Source organism: Canis aureus, chromosome 16, assembly GCF_053574225.1.
Source record: "Canis aureus isolate CA01 chromosome 16, VMU_Caureus_v.1.0, whole genome shotgun sequence".
Lineage (NCBI taxonomy): Eukaryota > Metazoa > Chordata > Mammalia > Carnivora > Canidae > Canis > Canis aureus.
Genome location: NC_135626.1, coordinates 3,456,497 through 3,478,470, shown reverse-complemented (window position 1 = coordinate 3,478,470; position 21,974 = coordinate 3,456,497). Strand labels below are relative to the sequence as shown.

The following is a 21,974-nucleotide window of genomic DNA, read 5'->3' as shown; positions in this document are numbered from 1 at the left end:
TTATCTTTCTCGTCTCTGCTTGTCAGCAGAAAGAGAGATAGAGCTCCTGACATCAGACCAAGATAACAGCACTTTGTAGTAAAGATAAAAGTTGGAATGGGCCTTTTTCTAGTCTTGACTGAAAGGATAAGTTTTAAAAATTAGAACTGATGGGTCATGCTTTCAAAACCTTTCCTGAAGGTTTTGTAGTTTAACTAGGCAGGAGAATTGGTTTATTGGAACAGCCTTGGTCTTTCTTCTTTTGTAATAGGAATTGTATTTAATTTGATTATATTCGGCTGATTCACTGAGAGCAAATTGTGTATTGGCTCAGAAGAGGCTAAAATGTGACCTTATTGTCATGTCACCTTGTTCCTTTTTTATTATTTAAATTCCAAATTATCGGATCTGAGCCTCAGAGGGAGTATAAGCTACAGTGGCTATCACTTGAATATAATTCAGTGCTTACATTAAGATCAAGCAGAAAATGATTATAGTCTCCCCTAGAGGAAGAGTTATAAGCAATAGCATTGACACTAAATGCAGACATTTTAGAATAGCTGATGTTGGGTCTGAGCTTTGATACAGACGGCGTCAGCTTGTCAGGGGTGGCTTTGGCTCAGTGAAGAGCTCACGATTCAGTGAGTCCCTGCCATGGAGCAGGTGAGGCTTGGCACCGTTTGCCTTGGATGAGCCTCCCTGCCATCAGTCTCCTCTGACCCATTGTCCACGGTGTCTTCAGAAGAATCTTACCATAGTGTAAAGCTGACAATGTCACCTTCCTGCTCTGTTAGCATCCGTTGCTGCCGGACCTTGACCAACAGTCTTGGCCAAGCATCCCAGCCTACTTCTCCTCTCACCCCAACAGAACCTATGTCTTTTCCACACTGAATTTCCCCTTGGTCCATGTGGGCTCTTCAGTACCTCCTTGCTTTCGGACATGCTCTTCCCTCTGTAGAAATGCACTGTTTCCCCTACTTCACCTGGCCCTGAGCCCTCCTTCAAGAGTGTGCTCAGATGTTCCACTTCAGGATAGAGGAAGTTCGTTGTTTGCCTCTTCTATGCTTCCACAGCACCTGATCTGTCCCTACCTGGGGAGGAGCACTGACTCAGGCCCTTGGATAACGTCTGCTCCTGAATGTGCTGCCACCTCCTCCAGCCTACCTGAGGGCAGGAATCACTGATTATTCATCTTTGTGGCTGGGTCATCGTTGGTGCTCAGGATACCTTTGTTACATGATGTGTGGGTGGCGTTGTAACATCACCTGTCCTTTGATACCTGTGCTGCCATGGTTGGCTCCATGACCTTTACTCATCAGTTTTAGACTATATTTATTGAACCTGAGCCTAGGGAACCTTAGGACTCTGGGCTGCTGAACAAGTCTGATTTTGTAGCTTAAAAGCAAGCTTGCTTAAATAGATATGCACCATCTCCCACCCTACACCCCTGTCTTGGACACACGTGAGAAACAAGATACCACATCCACTTTAACACCAGCATTCCCTGCCGTCATGTATTTTCCCTTAATGGGGCTATTAGCCTGTTGGGACTCTTGGCCTACGGTTCCACCTGCACCTCATCTCAGCTAGCTCTGTCCCAGCCCGTACGAACAGTAGTAGATGCTGTCACTGAGCACTGTGCCGAAGGAGTCAAGGATTGTCTCATTTAATCTTCATAGCAACCTTCCAAGAGAGGTTCTATTATCTTCCTTTTATAGATGAGAAAATACGCAGAGAGGGACCACTGGGTGGCTCAGCAGTTGAGCGTCTGCCTTTGGCCCAGGGCATGATCCTGGAGACCCAGGATCGGGCTGGGCTCCCTGCATGGAGCCTGCTTCTCTCTCTATGTCTCTGCCTCTTTCTGTGTGTCTCTCATGAATAAATGAATAAATAAAATCTTTAAAAAAAAAAAAAGGAAAAGAAAATACACAGAGATTAAGTAACTTCCCCAGAATGCATGTCTGGACGTGTTACTCCCTGAGAGGGTGCAAACACCTGGATTTTTCTGCTCAGAATCCAGCCTTTCCTCCTCCTGGCTCATACTTCATATTTTTCTGGCTGCAAGAAGCTCTTTCAGATTAAAGTAGCTCTTTAAGCTGGTGAATGGAAGATGATTGACATAAAGGCACATCCGTGGAAGTATTCAACCTTTGACTTCATCATTTTTCTTTAGGCAGGTGGTCCTCAAATTTGTTCTGATGCTCAGCAGTAATAGCAATAGGTTAATTCATTTATATCTCACTTCAATCCAAAGAACATCTGGAATATATACATCCTTATAATAGGATAAAAATACATGAATTGAAAAACTACATGAAAGGAAAAGGAAAATAAAGATCCAATCATCACAGAAACGCATGCCCAGTCAGCACAGTTGGATCACATGTTTAGTGCTGAGCTTCCTCAGAGGCAAAGGAGAAAGAGAAACCGTCACTTAGTCACAAGAGTTATATTAAACTGTCTGAAGATACAAAAGAGCAGCCAATAGCTCCAAGAAAGCACAACTTTTCCTGAGAGTGAGGTCTGAAGGAGTTTTTCCCCTGCATCTTTAGAAATAAGAGGCAGGGATCCCTGGTGGCGCAGCGGTTTGGCGCCTGCCTTTGGCCCAGGGCGTGATCCTGGAGACCCGGGATCGAATCCCACATCGGGCTCCCGGTGCATGGAGCCTGCTTCTCCCTCTGCCTGTGTCTCTGCCTCTCTCTCTCTCTCTCTCTGTAACTATCATAAATAAATAAAAATTAAAAAAAAAAAAAAAAAAAAAAAGAAATAAGAGGCAGAATGTATGTATGTATCCACCATCTAACAGATTTTCTTTGAAACTTATGTGCTGAGATGTTTGCCTCAGGTTTACAAAATCCCATAAAAATCCTGCCTGGCTGTTATAACTTGGGACCCTCCCAAAGTGCCCAGAGCAGTATTTTGTTCCTAGACCATCCAGTGACATGGTGTTACTGCAATAAATACATCATTAGAATACCCAAGCAGGTTTTCCTGTCTCGGCACAGTAACTGCTTCCCAGAATCCTTCTTTGGTGTCCACATCCACTGCAAAGTAGAGAGCATGTGGCTTCATGTGCAGCTGTGATATTTGAAAATCTCTTTCCATAGATGGATGTTGCCTTGAGAAATACATCCTGTTCAGTGGGAAGGAGACTTTTATATAATCATTTCCTTGGAAAAAATATATTAATAGAAGCTGACCTCACAGCTTGTCTTTTTAAAGTGGTTTTAGCTGCTATTTTTTCTTTTCTCCCATGTTAGCTGCCTGAAAATTAAGCATTTGATAGAAATTCTAGATTGATAGATCTAGTAGGTCTAGGTTGTCATGATCTCAATTATCATCACCAGACATTTATTAAGAACTTGTTATGAGGGAGGCAGTATGGTTTGTACATATTATAGAGTGCAGACTAGGGCAGCCTGGCTGTGAGTCCTCATTCTGCCACTTCCTATGGGACCTTGAGCTGGTTTTTTAGCCTTTGTAAGTCCCAGTTTCTTCCTGTTATGAAATGGAATTCATATTCTTTACATCCTAGGATGACAAATCAGGTGTTCTGTATTAAAGGCCTAGCACGGTACCTGGCACACAGTCAGAGGCCCTGCTATGTTCTGACCTCTTAGTATTGATATAGTCCAGTGAGGAGGCTGTGGTTGATAGCTGACACTTATATAACACAATTAGTGTATCAGACACTGTTCTAACTGCTTTACAACTATTAACTTATTGAATCCTCAGGTAGGCCTATGAGGTATTATTATCCCCATTTTACAGATGAAGAAACTGAGAGAGATTGAGTTGCCCCAAAATACATACATACAACTCATACAGCTGAGTTGATCAGCCAGGACTAGAGCAAGGCAATCTGGCCCAAGTCCATTCCCTTAACTACCAGGTTATATTACTTCTCATACATATATGGCCTAAAGTTATCCATTTGGCTTTTTCAGGGGGAAAATGTGTGCAACAGTCTTTCTTTCTTTTTTTTTTTTTAAGATTTTATTTATTTATTCATGAGAGACACAGAGAGAGAGAGAGAGAAGCAGAGACACAGGCAGAGGGAGAAGCAGGCTCCATGCAGGGAGCCCAACGTGGCACTCAGTCCCGGGTCTCCAGGATCACGCCCTGGGCTGAAGGCGGCGCTAAACGGGCCGAGCCACCCAGGCTGCCCACAAGAGTCTTTCTGTGTGAGATATCTCATCCACTGTTTGGGCAAGAATTAGGAGTTCAATTTGGATTTTGATCTCAAGTCTCATCTACAGCTTAGCCACCCTACCTTCCCCGGAATCCTTTGCTATGCCCAGAAATGGGTTTCCAAATAGGTCTTCAGTTTTTATGGAAGAGCAGAGGGAGTACCTAGGGTAGAAGGTAACACTCAGAATTTCAGTTAATGACAAAACTGGGCACATATAGGAATATTCTTAAGGAAAGATGAAAGGAGAGTCTTCCTGGATGGATGGAAAAATAAGGTGATCCTGTCTTCATAAGGATCCAGGATATAACCATTGGACAGAATATTTAGTATGTATGGATTTCATAAAAATAAATAATTTCAGATCGTTTTCATTTTGAACTTATAGAAACCACAAGTTAAAAAAAAAAAAAAGAAAGAAACCACAAGTTAAGTGATTCAGAACCCAAATGAAACTACAAATCTACAAAAATTTATACTTATGGTATAAACTATGGCCTCTTTATAATTGTCCAGTAATTTATAGTTTGTTAAAAGAAGAAAGGTTCAAAACACAGGGGCTTTAAAGCCTAAGACCCTTGGGGTTTTATTTCCCCTGAGCTACTTCCTACCTTTGTGGTCTTGGGAAGTTACTTCATCCTGCTAACCTTCAGGGTCCCAGTCTGTCAAATGGGGATAATAATATCTGCCTCTTAGAGCTGCTGTTAGTATACAGTAAGGTAACGTGTAGAGTGTTCGGCATATAATGGCCATTCAGTAAGTGAGCATCATCATCATATTAGGCTTCAAGGAGAAAATCCTAAAGCTACTTTCACAAAACAAACTATTTTAATAGAAATATCTGCAAGACCCAAGAAACAAAAGAGGGTGAATGGTTGATTGATGGCTGTTATGGCTTTGAGAAGTGGTGGAGGGGCTCATCATGCTTAGAGACAAGGAACCCTTGCTAGTACTCCCTCCCTCCCCTAGTTTCCCTCATCACGTTTTCCAGGCAGCCACAGAGACTAGAAGGAAAGAGTGCAAAGGAAAACAGCCTGATATACACCGCGATGCAGCCAGGCCTTGGGTCCCAGCGATCAGGAAAGTGGTGGCTTATTTATAGCCTAGCTGCCAGGTAGGCAGACAGCTGTAGGTAGGCAGAGAAGCCTAGCTGACAGGTAGACCGAGAAGCCCAGCCCACTGTGCACTGTGCTCAGAGTCAGACTAAGCAAGTCTAGGTTTCAGGGTTACCTAAGATGAAAATGACGATCTGCATAAACAGATAAATGTCTGATTTTGATTAAATTATCACATGTGAAAGACCTATTAGAGATGCCACAATGTGTGATAATTGTGGTATCCCCAGAAAAATGGCATAGGAAGAAATCAGAGGACTTATAAGTATATATATGATGTATTTTAAATTATAAAAGTAGCCTTTTTTATTATAGGAAATGTGAAAAATACAGAAAAACACTAAGGAAAAATAAAACACTCATTATCCCACCATCCAGTATTAGCACTATTTACATGTTGGGAATGACCTTGCAGTCTTTTTTTTTCCCTTGTGACTTTACCCATATTTTTTCACAATTGCAATCTTCTGCACATGTTGTGTTATAAGTTGCTGTTTTCATAAGATAGCATATTATAAACATGTTTTATAAAACTAGATATTTTTGCAGCATCATTTTTAAGATCTTTATGGTATTTCACAATATTTTGTTTAACCAGTCCCTTGGTGTTATATTTAGGGTGTTCCCAAACTTTGGCTGTCATAAAAAAGTGAATTATTGTGGCTAAACATTGTACCCAATTTCACCCTAAATTCATAGAGGTGGATGTCAGTGTCTTGCACACTATGTTGCTGGGAGGTATTCAGGGCAGTCCAAGATGGTTTAACCGGCCCGTGTCTTAGAAAGCAGCTCTCTAGGTTCAGCGGCGACTCCTTTACCTTAATGGGCTTGAGGCCCACAGCTCTGAAAGGTGGGTGCTGGGAGGGGAAAGGAGAGGGTGCATTGGAATCTTCTTACCAGCTGAGTTTTCTGAAAGTTCAGCTAGGCATGATTTTTCTGTGATTACTTTCCCCAGTGAGTGTGGAAGCATCAGGAATCAGCAGCAAACATGCCTGGTTATTGACAGATGTCAGTGGTAGGTGACAGATGTCAGTGGTAGGTGACAGATAATCAGAGACTAGGAATCACCTGTGTTTCCATACCTTTATTTGCTAAATATTTTCAAAATGAAAATTTAACTGTGTATGATGTTGAAATGCAGTATCCTCTTGACCTGAATATAGCATTTTAGAGTTTATAAGAATTGTGTAGTCTTCTGAGCATGTATTTGCATAAAATTGGAAAAGTGTTTTGAGCACTATTGACTTGGTAAAAGTTTAAGCACTATAAGTAGTGTACAAAAGACTGTGGACAAGAACTCTGAGTCTTGCTAATGACATACCAATTAGAGAAAAGATGGACTCTCCCATGAAACTGACATGACATGACAGTGCTCTCGACGAATGTAGAACATAGGGGAGGAGGATGACATGGAGGAGGTGAGTGAAATGCCTCTGACTGGTGAAGGAGTGGTACTGGATGTGAATAACAAGCTGACAACAGCTGAAGAATATATCTAAAAATATGTGTTCCGCCTGGGAGCCCCGGAAGGCCTCTGATGCTTTCCTCAGATCTCTTACACCTTTCCTCCGTCTGACCAACACGCCTTTCATAGTCAAAATAATAAGACAGTTTCTTATGCCTCTAATCTTTTCAATAACCATTAACAACATGAGCAGTCTTTTGAATCTGATCATTGGACCCATTAGGTATTATCTGAGAAGAACAAGATTGTCATTTGCCTTGACAAAGAAATACATGAATAAATGTATAAAATGCCCCAGTGTTTTATTAAGATCTGCCACAGCCCCCCGTGTGGCACAGGCTAGCTAGTATTCCCGGTTTTCAGTATTATTGAATCTGTGTCTTTGTGTTTTCATGAATGTTCAACAAAAACATGAATCAGCAGCCCCTGTCTTTCTATCTCTGTACCCAGAAATCGGAGTTGTTTTTTGTCTCACCAGCTTTTTAAATTTTTAAAAAGTTTTTGGGCTGTCATCGTTTTAAGAGTTCTAAATATACTTTATTCCTGCTTATAAATGACTATTCATTATTACATAATGATTTTTAATAAGTACTTCTGTAGGACTGCCTCCTATGAGGCAGATGCATTACTAAGGATTTTTCCTGTATCATCTGTAATCTTCACAGTAATCCTTAACACATAAATGTTCCCCCATTACGTATTAGGAAACAGAGGCTCAGAGAGGGTAGGTTATCTCCTTATATCTGAGAAACCATGTAGCCATGAGATTCCAGGTCAGGCCAGCCCAAAAGCCATCTACCTCTCACCTTACAGAGAAAAACTCCAAACTCTTCCATCTTGGATAGCTAGACCCCTCAGACATACTTCAGTGTTTTTCTAATGCTTTACCAGCTTTTCAGCCAGTATATGGTGTTTTTTCAATGCTAAATTCATTGTTTCAGACTTCCTCCCCCATCCTGCCCCTTTGATCTTCCAGGCCCTCAGTACCGCCTAGAGAAGCAGAGTGAGCCCAATGTCGCCGTCGACCTGGAGAGCACTTTGGAGAGCCAGAGCGCATGGGAGTTCTGCCTGGTCCGCGAGAACAGTACGTTGGCCTCCTCGCTCCGTGCCCACTTTGTCCGTTGCAAACATGCGTAGGAGTCCTGTGTTCGGGAATACTCACTGGTCTGGGTTCGCCAGGCAGATTTGAAATGACTCGGTTTTCCAAGGTAGATCTCAGCCTTTGTGCCAAAAGTGTGTCCCAAAATGAAATGATTGATTTTATGCATTTTGGTAAAATGTCTGCATCCTGTTTAGCACTCTGTGATTAATATTTTTCTGGTAAGCTGTGTCTTCCTAAGTTAAGAGCAGCCTTGGAAACAACAGCTTAAAGATAAATATGAGGCCTTTTCTGAGGACTATTTTGTATATAAAACAACTGGCCTTGTCAGTATCACTACCATGACTTTAAGTTTTAGAAAATTCTGATTGCATACTCATTAGCAAGAGGCAGTGTAATGGTTCCTAGAGCTATGCTGTAAGCCTTTTTAAAACTTCAGTTTTTTTTCTTCTTTAGTTTCTGTGTTGTGAATCTTTGCCACTCCCTCTTCTGTGCTCCCACTGACTTAGGGGACAAGAATGTAAAAACCGAGATTATGGTAGCCAACTCCGCTGTCGTTCCTGCTTACACAGGCTGTTTCTTCTGTGAGGAGCACACTTTCCCCCACTCTGGTTAACTGTTTCTCATCCTTTGTCTCAATTCACATGTCACATCTTCAAAGAGGCTCAAAGAGGCCACCTTTTTTTTTTTTAATAAATTTATTTTTTATTGGTGTTCACTTTGCCAACATATAGAATAACACCCAGTGCACATCCCATCAAGTGCCCCCCTCAGTGCCTGTCACCCAGCTACCCCCATCCCCCGCCCACCTCCCCATCCACCACCCCTAGTTCGTTTCCCAGAGTTAGGAGTCTCTCATGTTCTGTCTCCCTTTCTGATATTTCCCACTAATTTTTTCTCCTTTCCCCTTTATTCCCTTTCACTATTTTTTTATATTCCCCAAATGAATGAGACCATATAATGTTTGTCCTTCAAAGAGGCCACCTTTGGTCCCCCTACTCCCCTTACCTGAACCTGATACATTCCTCATTTGGTACCCTGTTCTATTCTGTCATAGAGTATACTACTTTTTCTTCATTATATATAGTTCTCTTTATAATTATATGTTTTTCTCAATGATTATTTGTTGTCTGTCTCCCCCACTAGGTTATCAGGTCTGTGAGAGTGTCATTGACCCGTACCATGTTGTCCCTCATTATTTCAGCAAATATTCACTCGTTATCCACTATAGGCCAGTACTGTAGGAGCTTAGTAAATGTAGATTGACTGAATGAATAAATGGTAGTTTTTAGTCATGCCACTGACCCTCTCAGCAAGAGCAGCTTGCTACTCACTGACCACGGGGCCCTGACAGCCTCTGTTGAAGACTCATGCACAAATTTCACCAGGATGGTGAAACATGATCTTTGCATTTAGCAACACAATCTAAAAGGCAGAAAAAGTTGGTATCCCACAGTCTGCAGCCAATTATAAGTATCTTATATAAATATACAAAGAAATCAAAATCAAGAGGATTCCCAAATGGTAAAAAATTCAAATAAATAATAAATAATAAAAATGTTTATCCCTATCAACAACATAAGATAAAAACATTTTAAAGCAACAATGGAATACTCTTCACCTATCAAATAAGCCAAGTATTTCAAAAAAAGAGCCCATATGACATATTCAAACATCAGTGACTAGCACGAGTTAATGTAACTGTGAGAATCAAGAAACATAAAAATGTTTTCCCCAGCATTTCTGCTTTTGGAAATCTGTCCAAAGGAGAAAAAAATCTAAAATGCAATAAGTATATATGTATAATGATAGTTGTCAGATATTTATATTATTTAACACTAGAAGAATAGTTAGATGAAGTGTATATGTATACTTAAAAAAATTCCACAGAGCATCACCTTTTGGTAAAGGCAGACCAAGTAATTTGAACAAATTCTCCCAATGAAGGTAACTTAAAAAGCTCATTAAAATCTACAAATCATCACCCTAAAGTTATCAGAAAGCACAAGATAGAAAACAATTAATGGCCTATATGTGGGAAAAGGTTGAACCAAAAGAACTGAGATCAATACCTAAGAATAATTTTACCCGGATATCATCTGAACTTGAGGGCTGCTGTATGTAAAGGAAATTTTATAGCTTTCAGATTCATATATTACAAAAGAAGAAAGGCCAAAATATAATAAATAAGCATTCAGCTCAAGAAATTAGAAAAGAAACCAAATAAAGAAACTTAAAGAGAATTAAAGGAAGTAATAAAGAGTATAAATTAATGAATTAGAAGATTTAAGGACATCAAAACCAAAAATTAGTTCTTAGAAAACATTAATAAATTACTAAACCTCTGAGTAGGGATCCCTGGGTGGCGCAGCGGTTTGGCGCCTGCCTTTGGCCCAGGGCGCAATCCTGGAGACCCGGGATCAAATCCCACGTCGGGCTCCCGGTCCTGCTTCTCTTTCTGCCTGTGTCTCTGCCTCTCTCTCTCTGTGTGTGACTATCATAAATAAATAAAAAATTTAAAAAAATTACTAAACCTCTGATGAAATATATTAAAGACAAGGAAGAAAAATAATAGAAACAAATAGTAATAAAATAAAAAAGAGGTATACTTTTATTGCCAAGGATATATGGCTATTAAACAACATGAAATTATTTTGAAAACCTCCATACTAAAAATTGTGAAAATGTAGATGAAAAGGACAAATTCCTTTTAAAAAAATGACAATTTGCCAAAATTGACACAAGAAGAAATAGAATGTACTCATAACTATTTTGAAAATTGAGTTCACAATTAAAAACCTTCCCACAAAAAAAATTCAGGCCCAGTTTATTTTGCTAGCTAGTTGTACCAAACACCTATGGAAGAAATTACTCCAGTCTTACATCAGCTGTTCCAAAGAATAGAAAAAGAAGTGTCACTCTCCATTTCAGTTTAAGAGACTATCTCAATCTTGTTACCAAACCCTATTAAAGACAATGCAACACAGAAAATTTAAATAGACACTATTAAATTTTTGCAACACAAAAACTTAAATAACCTAAACAAAATGTTAAATTAAATCCAGTATTATATTAAGGGAATAATAGAGCATTCCCAAGTTGGATTTATTCAGAGAGTAACAAGGTTAGTGTGACATTAGAAAAACCCAGTCAAGGGTTGCCTGGATGGCTCACTCAGTTGAGCATCGACTCTTAGCTCAGGTCTTGACCTCATGGTTGAGTTAGAGCCCCATGCTGAGCATGGAACCTACTTCAAAAAAACAAAAAAAACAGTTAAGATAATTTGCCACAATAACAGATTAATAATCATCTCAGGAGATGTTGGATATTATTAGCCATTGTATATTGCATTTACCAAGAGTTTTCATAATGGGAGAAATAACTTTTGATGTTATATTAAGGAGGAAAAATGTCAAGGATACAAAAATAACACATAAGGACTAATATCAACTATGTAAAAACAACAACAACAACAAAAAGAATAAAACGAAAATGCCAAAATAGTAATAGTGGTTATCTCTGGCAAGATTCTGAGTAATAATTCTCCTTCCTCTTTATGCTTTACTTACACTTTCCAGAGTTTCTGTGATGAGCATGCATGACTTTCTATGAAGAAAAACCAAAGAAGCAATAAAAATTACATAATGAGACCAGCTCTTAGTTTAACAGTACTTACGAAATTGAATTCTCAAACCATATATATATATAGTACTACACTATGGCACACCAAAGGGAGAATTATAACAACATACCCCTTTGTAACTTGTTTATCTATTTTTTTTTACCTGATTTAAATGGATAATTCCTCCCTCCCTATCATCTTCTTTCATTCTTTTAAGAATTTCCTCTAAAACAAACTGGGGAAACTAATTCGCAGATAGGAACTCTGTAGTGGATTCTATTTCAGAATTGACTCTTTGTTATATGATTAAGATGAAATGTTATTTGTTAGCGTCTTGATAAGTTTTTTGGACAGGTAATACTTATCCATGTTAAAAAAAAAATTGCTCAAATAACAAACTATCTGTGATGAAAACTTCATCTCTCTTCTCTCTCCTGATTCTCCTTCCAGAGACAACAGTTGTTTCCAGTTTCTTCCGTATCTTTCCAGGGATCATCTGTGTATATGCAAGCATACTCTGTATAAGGATGTGAGGATACACCCACACATGCATGTATATGCTCACACATATACAATGTATGTGTGTGCACATACACATATATACAACAAATGTGTGCACATCTGTACTTCCCTGTTTAGAAACAAATGAAGACAAACTTACTTAGTGTTCTCATTTTTTCTTTTATCATTTTTAAATTTTTTATTTATTTGAGAGAGAGCACAAGCAGGGAGGAGTGGCAGAGGGAGAAGCAGCCTCCCCGCTGAGCAAGGAGCCTGATGCAGGACTTGATCCCAGGACCCTCAGACCATGACCTGAGCCAAAGGCAGATGCTAACTGAGCCACTCAGGCGCCCCTTCTTTTATCATTTTAACAATACATTTGTAGAAATTATTCCACATTAATCCACATTTGTGTAATGTACACATATGTGTAAATTCAACCTTTTTCAACTGTACCACAGTATATCATAGTATACTGTGATTTCAAATTATTTTTTTTTTAATTTTTATTTTTTCTTTTTTAAAGATGAGGCCTATCTCTCGTCCTAGAAAAGAGACACTATGAGGATTGGTAGGTAAAGCTTTGAAATCTGGGGCTCTTATTCTCACTCCACTTGTAAGCGTGAGCATAGTTTTAATAAATTGTCTGACATCTGTGAGCCTCAGCACCCCCATCTTAAAGGATTTGCAAGAAATTCCAGCTTTCTCACTCTGAGTCAAAATCACTATGTTTGTAAAAGAAGCCCTTACCAGCATTTACAAAGGACACAAGGCAGTCAGTGGTTTGGAATCCGTAGAATATTATAACTAATATTTGTAAAATGGAAGTAAATTATAAAAGCAATTTATTTCTTTTCTAGAGAAGGTTTTTAATCTTTTGCTTAATTTTAAATAGAAATTCCAATGAAGAAACAAATATTGTTCTCCCATAGCTACGTATTAGGACGTTGGATTGAGACAAAAATATTTCAGAAATAGAATTTTTTTTTTTTTTTTGCTTCTATTGGTATGTTTGATCAGGACAGGCTTGCTGTCCATAAAGCCATTTTAGAAGTGAACTGAATTATGAGCATCTATTATGCAATGTTTAAGAGACTTCGCTATTGAGCCAGATTGCCTCGGTTCATATTCTGACCCTGTCACTTACTGGCTGTGTGACCTTGGACAATTTACTTAGCCTCTCTTGGGTTTATCTGCCTTCATAAGGTTGAGAGGATTCAGTGAATTTTAAATCATAAAGCTCTTAGAATAGTGCCTGGCACATAATAAACACTCAATAAACGTTAGCTATAATTAATAAATAATGAAAACAGCCTTCTGTGGCTGACAGAGCAGATGGGCCACAGATGTGGAGGTCTGGAATCATAGACCTGTTGGGGCCCTCAAGAAGGTGTATGATGGGGGGAGGAACTGATACAGAATGGAGGGAGGAAGGGGAGTGGAGGGCAGGCAAATCCGAAAGTCTGTGTCATAAGACCAGAGACCTTAGAAGCAAAGTACTTTCCAGCAAATGTGCTTTGGTGTCCCAAAAGAGATGTGTACCTTGTAAGTAAAACCATTTGATTGAGCATACTGCCATAAGAATGGATATAAGCCTTTCAGTTTTCCTTCCAAGAAGGGATGGTCATAACTTTATTCGATCAATCACATCAAAAGATGTTTCTTGGGCAGCCCGGGTGGCTCAGCGGTTTAGCGCCACCTTCAGCCCAGGGTGTGATCCTGGGGACCTGGGATCGAGTCCCACATCAGGCTCCCTGCATGGAGCCTGCTTCTCCCTCTGCCTATGTCTCTCCCTCTCTCTGTGTCTCTCATGAATGAATAAATAAAATCTTAAAAACAAAAAAAAGATGTTTCATAAATTACTTATTCAGGCCTTCTATAGTAAGGCATTATCCTAGACATTTTGCAAACACTCTCTTGTAATTTTCACAACCACCCTATAAGATACTGTTCTGATTGTGGAGAGAGGTTGTGACTTGTGCAAAGTTAGCTAGCCAGCAGATGATGGAACCAGAGTTGTAAGTCAGCTGATTCCAAAGCCCACCGTGAGATTATTGGTAAAATAACCTAAATTTTCAATCCTAAGAATTGTGATGACAATTGTCTTACATACAATGAGAGAAGCTTGCTAATAATGAAGCTGATATGACAAGAGTTTCTGTCTAGGGACTGAGAGCTAATATTTGTGCTTGGATCTTGGCCTAAATAAGAAAATGACAAGCCAAAGTCCTTGAGCTTTCCAGTTTGGATTCTTGTCTGATAATCTACTACATCCTTCAGCCAACTGCCTGCCAGAAGCTGGAATCAGACCAGAAGGAGGCATGAGTACATTATAGAGAGGATGTAACGTTAGAAGACTTCCACTCTTGTCCAAGCATCTATATAAATCCTGGCACCAAACTGAGCCTCAATTTCCTTTTGTGCCAAATGTTGCCAGTGATCTTTTCTCTTATCCACTGATTATATGTAGGTAGTCCATCCAGGTCCTTCTTAGAAGAAAAGTGCAGCATGAACCAACGTGTTCTTTCCACAACTTTCAGAAAGAAACTCAGGAATTTTCCATCATCAGGGAAACAGGTCTGAAATTAAACTGGCTTTACAGAGTACCAGCAAAATGTCAGACACTGTATCTTTACTCTCTGACCACTCCAGAGTCTTTCAAAAGCACTGTCCTTGAAAAGCACTGTCTCTCTGCAGCCTCTCACATCAGACAAATCATGTCACTTCTCTGAGCTTCAGTTTCCTCTGTAAATAGAGGTGGTTGAATCTTTCACAAGGGTTTTTTGAGGATTAAATGAGATACAAGTACCTTCATTATAATGACCTTTTAGGTCACTGTGCTCGTCATCTTTATTTTATAGAAGCAGAGGCATGCACATGATCACATGAATAATAATCAGGGGTGGGAGGCTTGGAAAACTGTCTTCTGTCCAGTAAGTTTAGTGCAAAGTTGAATCTGATTATTTTATTTCCTGAGTAGAAGTTATCATACCAAGAGGCTTTGGTGGTTCTCTACATGTCAGTTCCACTTCCTTTGATCTCCTTTCCTTTTCAAGAAGATCTTCCATTATTTCAGTGCTTTACTGAAGTCCTCAATTCCCTTAATCTATCCTGAGGAAGGCTATCTTGAGGAAGTCTCAGCTCAAGGTGGACAGTCATGTAGATAAGTGGACTGTGCTGGGGAGAGTATCTCTGGGTGTCAGTCTGTGGGAGGCCTCTTCTAGTTCCTTTAGTTTCCCCCTTGAAGACCAGAAGAGGAGGCAGCTTCCTGTGCTCAGGAAGAGTCTCTCCTTTCCCCAGTCTGACCACTGACTCCAGTGATGGATTGACCCACCCCCACACTGGACTGTGACCACTACCACTCCGCCCCAGGGCAGGAACCATGCCGGTGCCTCTGGCCAGGTATGGTTCATTACCCTGGATGGAGTTAGCCTTCTGAGTGCCTGGCATCAAGGAGGCTTCTCACTAGAGCTCCAGGGGGCAAGTACGTGATAGCTTTTAAAGACAATTTGGGATTTGGGTGAGAATCTACACTCATGTTTCTTCATGGAGGTACTTGGGCTTCTGCCCCCACCCATTGCCTCCCCCCCAGTACTACTAAATATAAAAGGAAGGCAGGAAGCAACCATAGGCAGCGAATGACTGTTTGCTAATCCTGATGTGTTTCTAGTTTCTCTGCATGGTGCTTAATCATAGTGGGCTAATCCCTCCTCCTGTGCTCTGTGCCAGCCCTGGAGACTCCCTGGTGGTTCCATTTGGCTTCTGGAGGCTTTCTTTAGCTACAGATTACTAATCTCTCTAATTTCTGTCATGTGATTTAAATACCCAGGCTTTAAGCCTCTTTTATTATAATGCAACAGCAGTCTTCAAATGCAAGAGAAAATGTAATCATGCAAATAACTCTGTTTACAAATAGAAATGACCTGTGGTATACATGGTTCAGATTTTAGGTTGAATTACTGCTAAAAGCCAGTTACGTATCTGGCTTTGGTGGGGGAGAAGTGTTCACTCTAAGGAATTTTTGTATGGCTGAGGATTTTTCCATGTAGATATGGATAATAGCACCCCTGCTTTGCTGCATGCTAACAGAATTTAAATAAAACAGAAATATTGTCCCCAGTGTAAGAATACCTGAGTGTTGGCACCTCTTGCTTTCTGGTTAATGTCGGCTGTTGGTCACATGTTGTAATGGAAAAGGCAAGATGTTTGCAGGCACTGTGTGACCATGGGCAAGTTGTTCTCTGTGAACGTCATTTCCCACCTGTAGGGTGTGATGGTAACCTCTGTCCTGTAGAGCTGTTAGGATGGTATCGTGTATGCTAAGAGCACAGGGTGAGGTGTATGCACATTGCAGGTTCTGGCCAGGCCCAGTATTTGTCTGTGTGCCCAAGACAGCACGCAACTGGCCTAGGCACCATGGCCAGTGCACGTGTGTGGTGGCTTTCCCCTCCCTGTTACTCCAGTTTTCTCACTAGCTTTCGGACTTCCTGCAGGCCCCTTTGACAATGGCCAGCACCAAGGGTACATGGTACCTGGGGCAAAAACCAGTGCTGACCTAGTCCAGAGGCAGACTCACGCCCTGTCCACACCTCCTTCTTTAGTAATGAATGTCTGAATTGCACTTTTCCCTCTCCCTTTCTTGAAAGTTCCCCCCTTTTCATTTTATCATTAGGTAGTAATTAGTATTCAAGGGAAATTGGTCTTAATATATTGAAATTGGTTAAGTGCATTTAGACCTGTACCACAGCCAATGTCTTATTGGAAAATGTAATTGGGGACTCTGTGTATGTAATTAATTGAATTACAATTAAGAACTTTCATTAAGCGATACACTGGTACATTAAAGCAGTAAGGAAACATGTTTGACGAGCCACAAACCCTGTATGGGCTCTAAGTGAGGGCACAGGGATTTGCATCCCTCTGGTAGGCTCCTGGCCCCAGAATCTGCCCTGCAGCCCCTGACTAATGGTTTGGTAATGCATCAGGTGACATTTCCGCAGTGATTCCCTGATAGGAGGTGGGGTTCTTCTAGCATGTGTGCCCTCAGTCTCTGACTCTGGAGTCAGAGAGAGAGAGAGAGAGAGAGAGAGGCACCTCAGTGTTGATCAAATATTACAGTTCTTAGATACTTTGTCATGGAATTTGTCAAAAATGCCCAGGCTCCTTTTACTGTGTTTCCCCCAGTAAACAAAGTAACAAAGATACATTGCAGGAAGAGGAAGTGATGAGAATTTTGTCATCATCCTAACTTAGCAAACCTAGACCCTTGGATGGTCACGCTTTATCCTCTAAAAGGTGATTAGTTTCATTCTTGGCACACATTTGTTTATTTATCCCCTAAACATTGATGGTGCCCTCCTCTAGGGCCAGCCACTGAGTTGAGACAGTAGAGAGGAGCTCCACATTATGGAGCTCACAGTGATAGGTACTACTAAGGGTATAAAAAAGTAGCTATGGGCATCCCGGGTGGCTTAGCGGTTTAGCACCACTTTTGGCCCAGGGCATGATCCTGGAGACCTGGGATCAAGTCCCAAGTCAGGCTCCCTGCGTGGAGCCTGCTTCTCCCTCTGCCCGTGTGTCTGTCTGTCTCCTCTCTCTCTCTCTCCCTCTAATGAATCAATAAATAAAATCTTAAAAAAAAAAAAAAAAGGTAGCTAGCAGGAGCTGGTAAGAGAAGGAGAAAACTTCTTGAGGAAGTAGAAAAAAGAGTTAGTGAGTGAGGGAAGAATGTTCCAGTCCAAGGGACTGCTCATCTCAAGGCTTGAGAAGGAGCTTGACCTGTTTGGGAATGAACAGAATGGAGTGAAATGAGCAAGGGCAAGAGCGCTGAAAGTTAAGACTGAGGGATGCACAGGATCTAGAAAGCAGAGCCTAATGACCCTGGTTCTGTGTCCTGCTCTTTTTAGAAATTCTACAAACCGGAAACTGTTTTTTTCTGTTTATCTCATAAAACAAGATTACCCTGATTTATTGAGGGTCTGAAATCTCCCTGTGGAAAGGCTCTGACTCCAAGAGTTTAATCAGGCCCTGACAGCAAGGATCCCTACCCTGGTCGTAGCGTGGAACATTCAGTGAAGGGCATATCCTACTATGTGATCCTGATGGCTTTGGTAAGATTACTGCAGAGGGCATGCATGCACGCATGTGTGTATTATAGTATATATCACCTATTGATTATTTTTTAGAGACTAGAAAAATGACTAGTTGCCAAAGGGAAGTGTTTAATAGAAGAGAAGTTTAGGGCTTATGAAGCTTTAGGGACTTTAAAGGCCTTTGGAAAAAAAAAAATGTGATGGATGTAGATAGCAAAGGGAGAGTTTTTCTCTTCCACTCACTTATGCAGCTAGCTTTGAGTCTTACACAGAGAGCAGAGAGAATTAGGTTTTATCCCTGATTCCTTATTCTGGAAAGGCCAGGCATGATTGTGTTTTCCTTAGATACTGTTATGGCCCATGGAGTTGCACTCTCACTGCCTATCCGAGGAACATTTCTACTCGAAGGGTTATGTGTTGGTTTAGGGCACATTTTTGGAATTATTCAGACGTGGGTTTTCAAAGTTCCAGCTTATGCTAGTTGTATGGCTGTACTAGCAGGATGACATTGCAAGCCTCATTTTTCTCACCTGTAAAAAGTGAATACTACACAACAAAATAGCACTGGGGAAATTAAATGAGGTAGTGTATTTAAAGTGCTGAGCATGGTGTCTGGCATATAGTAAACACTGAGTAAATGTTAGCTGCTCTTGTAGTTACTGAGACAGGACCTCAGTCTGGTGGGTTGTCTGAATGGAAAACTAGGAATGGTGTATGAGGTTCTATTAACCAACGTAAATACAGGGATGGTATACAAACTTGGATACTATTATGGTTAATGTGTGTTGCATCAAACTTCGTTCCTATCACCAACAGCATTTATTGAATACCTACTATGTGCTCTGTAGGATAGAATGCTCCTGCACTCAAAGGAACGTATAGTATAGAAGGGGAGTACAGATGTTTATCATACTTATCATTAGAGCCTCAGACTACAAGGTTTCAGGAGACGGATCAGTGAATATTCTGGACTAGACCTTGATGTATATACATTTTAAGAAATGGGAAGGACATTCTGGCCAAATGGTATAACCTGAGCAAAGTCCAGTTTAGCTGAAGCAGGAATTGTTCCTTGTGGCGAATAGCAATAAGGCATCAAGATAGAGTAGGACAGGGGTACCTGGCTGGCTCAGTTTGTGGAGCATGCAACTCTTGACCTCAGGATTGTGAGTTCAAGCCCCACTTTGGGGGAGAAAAAAAGATAGGGTAGGGCAGAATCAGGGAAATACAAATCAAAACCACAATGAAATCCCACCTCACACCAGTGAGAATGGGGAAAATTAACAACGCAGGAAACCACAAATGTTGGAGAGGATGTGGAGAAAGGGGAACCCTCCTGCACTGTTGGTGGGAATGTGAACTGGTGCAGCCACTCTGGAAAACTGTGTGGAGGTTCCTCAAAGAGTTAAAAATAGATCTGCCCTATGACCCAGCAATTGCACTGCTGGGGATTTACCCCAAAGATACAGATGCAATGAAACGCACCCCGATGTTTCTAGCAGCAATGTCCACAATAGCTAAACTGTGGAAGGAGCCTCGGTGTCCATTGAAAGATGAATGGATAAAGAAAATGTGGTTTATGTATACAATGGAGTATTCCTCAGCCATTAGAAACAACAAATACCCACCATTTGCTTCGACGTGGATGGAACTGGAGGGTATTATGCTGAGTGAAATAAGTCAATCGGAGAAGGACAAACATTATATGGTCTCATTCATTTTGGGGAATATAAAAAATAGTGAAAGGGAATAAAGGGGAAAGGAGAAAAAATGAGTGAGAAATATCAGAAAGGGAGACAGAACATGGAAGACTCCTAACTCTGGGAAACAACCTAGGGGTGGGGGAAGGGGAGGTAGGCGGAGGGTTGGGGGTGACTGGGTGACAGGCACTGAGGGGGTCACTTGATGGGATGAGCACTGGGTGTTATTTCTATATGTTGGCAAATTGAACACCAATAAAAAATAAATTTACAAAAAAAAGAGTAGGGCAGAGATGGTTTATTTTTTCTTCTTCTTTTTTTTTAAGATTTATTTTTTTTTTTATTTTTTTATTTTTTTGAGAGACAGGGTCAGGGGAAGAATATACATGTGTACGGAGGGGAAGAACAGAGAGAAAAGGAGAGAAAGAATCCTCAAGCAGACTCCCTGCTCAGCATAGAACCTAATGAGGGGCTTGATCTTAAGACCTGAGATCATGACCTGAGCTGAAATCAAGAGTTGGACACTTAACCGACTGAACCACTCAGACGCCCCTATTTCCTCTTCATTTAGTCAGTTATTTGTACAGCAGTATTTTATTGTGTGCCAGGTCCTGACATGGGTACTGACTCTGCCTTTGAAGAATTTATCCCCCTCTACCTCTGACCATTTTATTTTCCACTATTCCCCTTCACACACTCTTTGCTTCAACCAAATGTGAACACTTGCCATTCCCTATATATGTGCTCACACCTTGTGAACTTATTTTTCTCATACTATTCCTTCTGTGGATTTCCTGTCCCCTTTCTATCGTCTGAGAATCCTGCCATTCTGCTCTGTTCCTGAAGCACAAGCACAGTCCTGCAGCTGTGGTTGGTGCTGAGTGACTATTTGTGAACCTGCTAGGATTAGTCAACCACATCATCACACTACAGAAAATTTAAAGGTGAGGATGTAACAAGGTCCATCGTCTTCTGGTTGAGTTCTAGAGTTGGCATAGATCTTTTCAGAGAAGAGAGATTGAAAATGCTTTAACTTATAACAAGATGCAAGCTTTTTAACTTGGTCTAAGATTCACTGAACCATAAAATGAAGTTTGAAGTTTTGTGTAGTTTGTATCTATGAACATAAGACATCTGCTGGTAGCACAGTCAGTTCATCTGAGCTTTGATATAATGGTTAGTTCCCATTTGTCTGAAAGGAGGTCGTGTACGTACCTCTAAGCGTCTCCCTCAGTTTCAGTGAAATCACATATATGAAAACACTTTTTATTTATTTTTTATTTTTTTAAAGATTTACATATTTATTTATTCATGGGAGACACACAGAGAGAGAGGCAGAGACACAGGCTGAGGGTGAACCACGCTCCATGCAGGGAGCCCGACGTGGGACTCGATCCCACTCGATCACGCCCTGGGCTGAAGGCAGCGCTAAACCACTGAGCCACCTGGGCTGCCCCTGAAAACACTTTTTAAATGTAAAACAATTTTAGTAATAATTAGCCTTGGTCTGATCACCTCAGAGCAAGCCTGTTACCCTTGTAATTTGTACCTAAGCTTTCTATTTGTGTTTATTGTCAGGTATATAGCACATGCATAGCTGTAACTATACTTTCATGTCTCATCACAATTGTCCAAATGAATGTCCAGGGACAGTGAAAAACATGGTATAAGAACCAGTACAGGCAGTGACTCTTAAGCTTCTTGGTGTTAGACTGCTTTACACTCTTAAAAATTATTGAGGATCCTAAAGAGCTTTTGTTTATTGGGTTACATCTACTTATTAAGAATAAACACTGAGAACTTTTAAAATACTACATCTTAACGTAAATTTTTATGAAAAATAGCCATATTTTCTTTTAGTTTTGTTTTGTTTTCCATTTTCTTTCTCTGAAGAGTGTTTATTTTTGTTCCATCAGGAAGATAAATTATTGACCAGTCACCTGAACCAGTGGCACTGTTTTATATATTTTTTTGCAAATTTCCGTCATGTCTGGCTGTATAGAACATCTTGATTTTCATATCTACCGCATTCAGTCTACTATATTGTTTCAGTTAAAGTATATAAAGAAAATTTGGCCTAACACAGATATGTGGTTGGAAAAGATAGGAGTATTTCAGTAGCCTTTTCAGAGAATAGTGGACATTAATTTTCATTAATATACCAAAACTCAAGTGATTGATTCTTAAAGGTTAGTTCCAATGTGGAATCAGA

General features: G+C 40.4%; 1 protein-coding gene across 14 annotated transcripts in view; it reads left to right on the top strand.

Annotated features, from left to right (window-relative positions):
• MAPKAP1 (MAPK associated protein 1) overlaps nt 1-21,974 on the top strand; it is a 249,759-nt gene that overhangs the window by 177,581 nt on the left and 50,204 nt on the right. For 12 of the 14 annotated variants that reach the window (XM_077850685.1, XM_077850677.1, XM_077850680.1 and 9 more), the window contains one exon: nt 7,725-7,832. The exons of 1 other annotated variant lie outside the window; for it this stretch is intronic. In XM_077850685.1, the coding sequence (XP_077706811.1) occupies nt 7,725-7,832 (108 nt within the window). Of the gene's footprint in view, nt 1-7,724; nt 7,957-21,974 lie in introns of all 14 variants that reach the window. One more of the 14 variants, XR_013353805.1, reaches the window with a different exon arrangement.